General features: G+C 32.7%; 1 protein-coding gene across 4 annotated transcripts in view; it reads left to right on the top strand.

Annotated features, from left to right (window-relative positions):
• The window catches only part of LOC126881275 (extracellular sulfatase SULF-1 homolog), a 505,200-nt gene extending 496,848 nt beyond the window's left edge, over positions 1-8,352 (top strand). For all 4 annotated transcript variants that reach the window (XM_050645464.1, XM_050645461.1, XM_050645462.1 and 1 more), the window contains one exon: positions 7,881-8,352. In XM_050645464.1, coding sequence (XP_050501421.1) covers positions 7,881-8,020 — 140 coding nt within the window. In that variant the 3' untranslated portion in view covers positions 8,021-8,352. The remainder of the gene's footprint in view (positions 1-7,880) is intronic.
• The last annotated feature ends 2,155 nt before the right edge of the window (positions 8,353-10,507 follow it).

The following is a 10,507-nucleotide window of genomic DNA, read 5'->3' as shown; positions in this document are numbered from 1 at the left end:
ACACACACACACACACACACACACACACACACACACACACACACACACACACACACACACACACACACACACACACACACACACACACACACACACACACACACACACACACACACACACACACACACACACACACACACACACACACACACACACACACACACACACACACACACACACACACACACACACACACACACACACACACACACACACACACACACACACACACACACACACACACACACACACACACACACACACACACACACACACACACACACACACACACACACACACACACACACACACACACACACACACACACACACACACACACACACACACACACACACACACACAACATTCAATACCTCTTTATCAATTACAAATTTCACTGACATCATTCTGTCACTCGTTCTTACAACTTCTACTACGTTATCTTTCATTTCACTCTCAGCAATTATACCAACTCCATTTCTGGTGTTACTACTCCCTACATACCACAATTTATATCCATCACCTAGTTCTTTCGCCCTTTGTCCTTTCCACCTAGTTTCTTGAATACAAGCAATTTGAACTCTTCTTCGTTTGAGCGCATCCACTAACTCCAGACTCTTACCTGTAAGACCACCAAGATTCCAAGACCCTATCCTGATTTTTCTAACCTGTAATGGTGTTGCCCTGAGATAGTCCTCACCCGGAGATTCGAACGGAGGCTCATTTTACTTCCGGAACATTTTACCTCAGGAGATGCCATCATTTCAGTATAAGTTTTTAGTGCGTTTGGAGAAGGTCTTTTCATTATTATGGCCTGAAAAGATTTTTGGATATTTGATGCCTGAATGCCTTTTCTATCAGCACCATACCCTGCCCTGCACGTTTAGCCAATACACCACCAATGCAACCAAAGTGCAGTATTACCCCACACCCGCCTGCATTTTTCTGTATAGGCCAGGATCCCTACTGCAAGGACTGCCCTATAAGCCAATGTATTGTTGCCCGTATCCCGCCACTAGGAGGCACGTACTTTATTCGGGATACTGCATATTCGTCCCATGTATTAATCTCCGTATTCATCCCCTGTCATTTCCATTTTCTATCCGACGGTTCTCATTCTACATTTCTTTTTTTGCTGTTACTATTATTGTTATTCTTGCTATTTTTTGAGCTCCTATATTTATCTCTATCTCTTTGTTGTTTACTACCTGGCAATTTAATTTACGCTTTATTGTTTTATCTTACGAGGTTTTCTATTTCTTCTTTCCACCTCAACATATATCACTTCGTCTTTGGAGACGTAAAGCTCCTTGTTCGGTTTCCTTGATCCTATCGTTTTCTATCTTCTGCCGTTGATGTTTCAGTTATGTTATGTAATAGTTTTTCATCTAATCGGTGTTGATATTGTATTTGTGTACTCTCCTGGGTCTAACTATCCAAGTTATAATTTATTTTTTTCTTAACATTTCTTCTTGTTCGGGTTGTACATATCTGATTTTCTTTCAGTAATTTTCAAATTCAGTAATTTTATGTTTATGTTTTTTGTGTACTAATTTTTTACCAAACGTCTAGTCGAAATTTCATGTCTATACCTACATTATCTTTCTGGAAATTATCTGAACCCTTGATCTAGTGACCCAAATTCAACAGATCGTTCTTCCTTTGATGAAGAGGAATCTATGTTAGGTATACGAGTTTCAATACCTACTCTAAAACTTTCTGTTTAAGAATTATAGTACATATAGTAGTACAGACCGACAAACAGACGAACACAATTTCAAGAAGGGCCTGTCGGGCCCTTAATAAAAATAAATTTGTCTATTGAATTTATTTTGGACCATCATATCATATATAATAGGGCATTTTAACATGGGGTTATAATTAAATCAATATGGTGGCTGGGAGGAAAACATAAATGTTATTCTGTTAGTTCTTAATGTGTTTTAGATCATTTTAGTTACGTTATTTGTAATTTTGTTTTGTATAAGGATAAATTTAACAATTTCACTGGAAGAAATAATTTAAAAAGATAATATGCCTCATTTCTGTTGTGTATTTAAGTGTGGAATGCGAAGTAACCGTGATAAACTTCAGTTTTATCGGTTAAAATCAGTGCTACATTTTAAGCATAAAACTGAACTAAAAAAATTATCATCTGAGAGACAATGTTATAAAATGTCCTATAAAAATGCTAAATAACTATGTCCATGTTACTTACGCTTGGAAAACTGTCTCCACTGTAGGTTAATTAACCCCTTAAGGGAAAATGAATCTATATTCTTTATTTTGTCAATCTTTTGCTTGTATCTACTAGCAATATCTGTATTGTTTACCAACAACTTCCGAAAATATTCTCTCATATTTATTTATTCACTGCTTAGTCGTTCAAGTACTTCTACAACTAAAAACTACACAAAATCAACAACAAAATGTTCGGAAAATACAACTAAAGGAGCTATTAACGGTAAAAATCTTAAGAAACACAGTGTGCTACAAATAATATAAATACAATGTTTGACAGTTTGACTCCCAGTGGTATCATAAACTTCAAAGTCTTAGAAGGTCCTATACGCTGTGAGCTCGTACGTACAGTATTTCTCATGATCATCTTTCAGTGCGTCACAGTTTTTCGATTTCTTTCTAACGCATTAAATTGTATGTGACAGAAAAAAAGGCACGTCGGTGATTACATTTCGTCGGTGACATTTTATAACATTTATTCTAGTTATTCTAGTTGTCGATAGATGGCGCCATAATAAAAAAATATATTTTTTTAATTAGATAATAATATTACAAATATAATCTGTATAATTTATAAGACTATACAAATCAAAGAAAATACCATTTTATAAATGCAAGAAACACTTTTGATTTGTTTTTATTCCAAATTGAAAATAAAATGTGACAACTGTCAGATTTAACTAAAATGTCATGTTAGAATAAATGTCATAAATGTGTATTATGACGGACTTACCCTTTTTCCTATCATTTGTTACGCACTGAAAAATGATCATGAGAAATACTGTAGAGGGGATATTTACAAATTCGCGAGCGCCAGTAGTGACAAGTCTGTAAACCTTTACCGAAATTTGACATAAATGTTAAAGTGATTAATTTAAAATTAAAATTAAAAACATTAATTATAAAAAATATTAGTTGGTCAAAGCTGTGGTATATATTTTTACCTTAAATATACCTACGTTTTAAATATACTGAATTTAAGTTTTTTTAATGTTCCGTAATATGTAATTATAAATTAATCTATTAATCTTAGCGACATCTACACGATAATTGTGAAAGTATCCGAAGTAAGAAATTCATATTTTATCAATAGAACGTCAAAATGATTAGCAAAATCTTAAAAAAATCGATTACAATTTAATTACTTTTTTGCGTTGTAAATACACTCGGGTGCAAAATTAACCGGACACCTTAAAAATGGGTAATTTTTGATGTCGCGCAATTCCTAACCTGTTGTCCGATTTAAGTGATTTTTTAATATGTTATAGCCTTATTCTTTAACAATACCGTTTTAATAATATTGTTGCTAAACAGGTAAATTTTCATTGTATACGAGGTGTACCAATGAAACTGTGTTTTTTTCTCAAACTTCGCATCACCCTGTGGAATATTCTAGCATTTACAAAATACTGAAATTAAAATCTAACTATAGCCTCATGTTTTCTAAACATTTTGTTTTCTGATTCATTCGCGTACACTGGACCATAAAAAAGTTAGGTAATTTAACAACTAGCCATGTTTTTCATCAATACGGGGTCTTTTCAAATAAGTATGGCAACCTGTAAAGGGTAATTCGGCATGAAAAAATAATGACAGTTTGCTTTATAAACGGTATGTCCGCAATTGCTTCGTTTCTGAGATAGGGGGTGTTGAAATTTTTCTTACTATTTATTGCTTTAAAACCGGTTGAGATATGCAAATGAAATTTGGTGGGTTTTAAGACGTAGTTATTGCACATTTTTTGACATACAACTAAGAATTTAATATTCACCATTGGCGCGCATACGGGTAATATGACAGCTCATATTACCCGTATGCGCGCCAGTGGTGAATATTAAATTCCAGCTTGTATGTCAAAAGTTGTATAATAACTACGTCTTAAAACCCACCAAATTTCATTTGCACATCTCAACCGGTTTTAAAGCAATAAATAAATCGTCAGTTTATAAGAAAAATTTCAACACCCTCTATCTTAGAAATTAAGCATTTGCGGACATAGGTTTATAAAGCAAACCGTCATTATTTTTTCATGTAGAATAACTCCATAAAGTTTGCCATGCTTATTTAAAAACATACTGTTTTGATAAAAAACATGGCTAACTGTTAAAGTAACTAATTTTTTAACGGTCCAACATAAGTGAATGACTCAAAAAACAGAATGTTGAGAAAACATTAGGCTATAGTTGGGTTTAAATTTGAGTATTTTGTAAATTAGTGCAGTCACTGAAGGTTTTCACCTCTGATTTCGTTGAACCTCCATCGATTTTCATGAAAATTGGTGAGTAATTAGAGGATACCTCAAGGAACAAAGGTGACATGATGCCAACTTGCGCTTTTACCCTGGGGGTGGATGCCACCCCTTCTCGGGGGTGAAAATTATTTTATTAAAAATAATAGCGTAAGTCGATAGAGGGACAAATTATAAGCAAAATTTGTCATATAAAGTTATTAAAATAAATCAACACTTTTTGAGTTATTAAAGGCCAAAAATTTTATTTTTTCGTAAAAAAATGCATGTTTTAAATCGGATTTTCACGTATAAATCAAAAACTACAAGCTTTTACAAAAAAGTTATTAATACTAAAATTGAAGATAATAGAAAATTGAATACATTCCTCACATAAAGAACTAGAGTAATGTTAGATCAAAGTGAGTTATTGGCAATTGAATGTGTATTTTTTTCGACCAGTACTCAAATCTAAGTATTCAAGCTTAAATAACGGGAAAACGATGCAATGTATAAAATATTCCTGCTAAACATTTTCCAAAGTATCTCGGAATACCTATCAAATGAGCTTCAGAACGAGGTAATAGCGTCGAAATTAAGCAAGTTATAATGAAAATAAAAGAACCGTTTCAAATTTTTTAGGAAAAAGTGAAAAATAAAACATACGCCATTTCCACAAAAATTAAAATTTATAGTAATCCTTACAAAAACTTCTTTATATTAGCATAAGTAATGTTTTTGATAATTTTTACCGGTTTAAAATGCATATTTTTGAAAAAAAGATATGATTTATAAAAATCATAATTTTTAAAATTATTGTAATTCTCATATTCTTTTGATAATAACTCCAAAAATACTCAATATACGTAAAAAATTATATATAACCCAATTTTAGTTTTCTCTGTGCCAAATATTTTACCTGCTTTACTATTTCTATAGGGTAAAAAATAACCGAGATAGAAACGTTTAAATCTTAAATTTTGCTGTGGGAACCATGCAACCGGGGTAATTTAACCTTTTATTTTTAAAAAAGTAAGGGGTTTAAAAGATTAGGTTCAACGAGCTTAAATATCACTTGGAATTAGCTTTCAAACAGTCTTTAGATGAACCTGATATCGTAAATACGAACAGAGTTATTAAAAATAAAACAATAACATTTTTTGGAAAAATTTTTAAAAGATAAATTTTGAAAAAATTTTTGGAGCATAAATTTTAACGCTATCAACATGTTCGGGGGCTCATTTGATAGATATTTTTAAGTACTTTGACAAAGGTCTAATAAGTTTATGTTACAAAATGCATCAGTTTCCCGTTATTTCAGCTTGAATACTTAGAGTTTTTTACTCGCCGAAAAAAATATACATTCAATTACCTATTACTCACTTCTAGTTAACATTAAAAGGTTTTTGTAGTAAGGGGTTTATTTCATTTTTTACTAGCTTCAATTTTGACAATAATAACTTTTTTGTAAAAACTTACACTTTTTGAGTTATTGATGAAAAATTATTTAAAAACATGCATTTTTCTCAAGAAAAATTAAAATCTTTGATCTTTAATAACTCAAAAAGTTTTGATTTATTTTAATAACTTTATATAACAAATTTTTCTTGAAATTTGTCCCTCTATCGAATTATGGGGTTATTTTTAATAAAATAATTTTCACCCCCGAGAAGGGGTGGCATCCACCCCCAGGGTAAAAGCGCAAGTTGGCACCATGTCAACTTTGTTACTTGAGATATCCTCTAACTGCTCACCAATTTTCATGCAAATCTATAGAGGTTCAACGAAATCGGAGGTAATAGCTCATATCCACCTTCAGTGACTCCACTAAATGTTAGAATACTCCACAGGGCGATGCGAAGTTTGAGAAAAAAACACAGTTTCATTTGTACACCCGGTGTACAATGAAAATTTACCTGTTTAGCAACAATATTATTAAAACGGTATTGTTAAAGAATAAGGCTATAACATATTAAAAAATCACTTAAATCGGACAACAGGTTTAGGAATTGGGAGACATCAAAAATTACCCATTTTTAAGGTGTCCGGTTAATTTTGCACCCGAGTGTATTAAGCGATAACAATTAAATAATAAATTTAAAAATTACCGGTGAAAGTTGAATTAGTAGTCCGCTAGGAGCGACACCAGCGAAGCTCAGAGCGTATACCGTTGATTGAATATCCGATTCGGGTATTCAATCAACGCGTATACTAATGAATTTTCTTGAACTCATTATTCGGTAGGTTAGGTTTGGTCATAGACATATAAATGCCTAGACTGCAATCTAAAATTATTCCCCCAGTGCGACAGAGAAAAATGTTGTAAACAGGGTATGAATCTTTTTCTAATCGACATGGTTTATCTATCGATTGTGTGACTTTCACACCGCCGCTGATTAGATAATCCTTACCGATTAGAAATAAATGCATACCGTAATTATAACATTTTTCTCTGTCGCACTGGGGGAGCAATTTTAGATTGCAGCGCGTAGTCTAGGTATTATATCATGGCTATGGGTTATATTAGATTGCAATTACTTCGCAAAGCGATGCGAATTCAACTTTCAATAAATCTAATGATTTATGTATACCCATGTTTTAATTTCCTCTATATTGTAATCATTCTTAAGAAATATTCCAAGCGATGAATACGTATTTCTTTAAAATTGTATAAACATTTTCAATTTCTTTGCAACATGAAAATGCAGCAGCTGCATAATACTCTGGTTAAATCGGAGAGTGCAGGAAGAGTCTATACCGGTTTCGGAGGTCTTTTCCCCCTCATCGGTAGTCCCATATCCTCTTCTCTCCGATTTCTCCAGGTATCACACTTTTGACCCTCCCGAATTGCAAAGAAAGAACTGTCACGGATGAACTAGAGTCATCTACATAAGTGTGATACCTGGAGAAATCGGAGAGAAGAGGATATGGGACTACTGATGAGGGGCAAAAGGCCTCCGAAACTAGTATAGACTCTTCCTGCACTCTCCGATTTAACCAGAGTATTATGCAGCTGCTGCATTTTCGTGTTGCAAAGAAATTGAAAATGTTTATACATTTTTAATTCATTTACTCTTGTAGGAGTATTAAGGAATCTTACTTGTTGGAACTTTTACCACGCTGAGCAGATGAGTTGTGAATTATTTAAAATTCTCTCATCTTAATTTCCTCGGCATCCTGTTTGATTTATAAATTTTGAAAATCTCAGGAGGTGCAACCAAAGAAAGTATTCCACCTGTTGTCAATCTGGTGATATGGGAACGATATTTATTGTCGTTTTCTGTGCTACTTCGATTGATAACTTACTTTGTTTTACGTATTTCTTTATTGTTACCATTGAACAATATTTGTAGACAGAAAAGGGATTCATTTGTTACTGTATTTATCATTAATATTTTGTTTTTTTTTCCAGAAAACGGGAGCGAGGCAACACGAGGTGTATTACAGCTGGTACGACCAGATTTGAAAAGAAGAGATAAACTCAGCAACACTACGTCTTCAAGAGATATTACGAATAGGAAAAGAAGAAAAATAGAAGAAAGAAGTCACTAATTCGCTTGATATTCTCATTTGACCCTTTAACGTGAATTTAGATATTCACAAGTTTTTGTTCAAATAATTTGTATTAAGTGATACTAGATAGCTCCAAGACCAAACTAGCAATAACTTAGCGCTTTAAAAGTTTGAAAATTATTTATTAATTTATTATCAGAAATGACTTTTTTTAAATTATGCCTTTCTTTTCAAAACCCATATTGGTGTTTTAGTAGTAGAAAAGGAGTGATATTTTGGAGCATAATATTTCTGTCTAAAATACCAAATATTATTTATAGTTTCCAGAATTTGTAAAAAAGCCCCTTACGATAAACGGATCAAATTTGTAATACGTGTTTTATTTATTTATCCTTAATCCGAATATAATATATTCCAAAGAGTTATTTACACAAGCAATTGAAAATTGTATAGAAGGGATCAAAATAAATGGTGAAAATATAAATAACATTCGCTATACAGTCATTATCGCTGATAGTGAGACAGACCTGCAAACACTACTAATACTCCGGTCAACTTACACATCCGAGGTTACAAAAATTACCATCAAGCTGAAAATTGGCAGGATTGTTCAAAATACCATCATAAATGTAATCTAAAAAGTCCTCATAAATCCGACCCGAGCTAAAAAATTTACGCGGGGTCAAAGGTCACCAGATATAGTTTTTAGCAATTTTCAGCGAATTAGTTTTAACAGAAAATGTAGATGAGATAATTATCTATAAAAAATGTCTTATTACTTTTTTTCCTAAGAGACACCGTTTTTGAGATACAACGATTCAAAAAGTTGTAATCGTCATAATATGCGCACACGTTTCCACACCATCTTTGAGGTAGTGTACTTGGCGCGTTTTTTTAACGTGGTTTCACCAGTGGTCCTATTCCACGGATATGTTATGATTCTGTTAAATCTGAAGCCATTGAATAATTGATATTGGCAAGGGTTAAAAATGATAAAAGTTATAAAAAGCGGTATAAATTAAAAAAAAAAGGGAAATTTATCCAACTGGTTCATAATTTTCTAATACTTCTGCTTCCTCTTCTCCTTGTTCTTCTTCTTGTTCATCCTGGGTGCAAGTAAATTGCCTCAATAATGACACATCGCATGGCTCCTCGATAGAATCAAATGAATCCTCAATTGTTGGTGATTCAACATTGGAGCACGACCGGTTTTGACAATTAGTGCATGCTACCGAACAAAACAGTCCAACTTTTTGCAACCACATTTAGCTATACATCCCTTTTTACAGTTGCAAAAAATTGTGTTCAGGAGTTTTTCCGGCGCAGGTGGGATGAATTGGTTCTAATAAACTGTCGACTAATTTCCATCCCGTCTTTTGGATCTAGCTGATAACCAAGCCACACTTGAACTTGGTAATATACCTGAAAAAGATGTTGATGAGCATTCGCTGAGATTGGAGGAAGACAAGATAATTGCACCTGTTTTTTATTTCGAGTAAGAAACACGCATATCGAAACTTATCTAAGCACGTAGTTTTGTAAGGCGCTCTATACATAGAGAGAAGAATGGCAGTTGAATTAGTTTTTTTTTAAACTTCAGCACATTCAAGTAAAATTAGGTTTAACTCGTATTTTTACTCCGGAGTAGTACTCAAGACTAATTAATACCTCGAGGGTGTCATCTACCTGAAGGATTTCGCCACCCGGAAGATAACGGTGTAATTTGCATAAGAGTAAACAAACTAAATTTGCATAAAGTTTATTGTCTATATTGAAATGTTTATTAGTACTTAACAATAAACATTGTGCCTAGAAAGTTGTCTTTCATTATTATGTTCAAACCCTTCTGAAAAAGAATAGGTAGGGTGATTAGATTAGCCGACGTACAGATAGAACGTGTTTATTCCGACAAAACTCATCTTTATAATATAAGTAAAAATAATTATTATAAGTTAATACTTTGTCATATCAATTTACTATTTTCGTTGGGAATAAGCTGCAAAATTGAAATAATAATTCTTATTATTTTCGCGTTACATTCACTTTGTAAAGATTTTTTTGTTGGCACTGTAATATAATACAGCTTATACATTACATCCCTCGGTAGACCGCAAGCTATATAGTAGAAACATTATCATAATAATATCTTATATTATTATGTGTAACATAAGTTATGTTGACCGATAGAATATTATGTTTACTTGTATTACAGCTTCAGTGATGTATATACGTGGTGTACTAATACATATTATGACGATTAGAACTCTTTCAACTCTTTGAATCGTTGTATCTCAAAAACGGTGGCTCTTACGAAAAAAAGTATTAAGATATTTTTTATAGATAATTATCCAATCTACATTTTTTGTTAGAACTAATTTTATGATAAAACTTACCGTTTCGCTGATAATCGCTAAAAACCATATTTGGTGACCTTTGACCCCGCGTAAATTTTTTAGCTCGGTTCGGAATTTTGAGGACTTTTTAGATTTCATTTATGATAGTATTTTGAATAATCCTGCCAATTTT

The sequence above is a fragment of the Diabrotica virgifera genome, chromosome 3 (genome assembly GCF_917563875.1).
Source record: "Diabrotica virgifera virgifera chromosome 3, PGI_DIABVI_V3a".
NCBI lineage: Eukaryota > Metazoa > Arthropoda > Insecta > Coleoptera > Chrysomelidae > Diabrotica > Diabrotica virgifera.
Note: the sequence above shows the minus strand (reverse complement) of the source record. Positions and strands in the feature narration are given on the sequence as shown.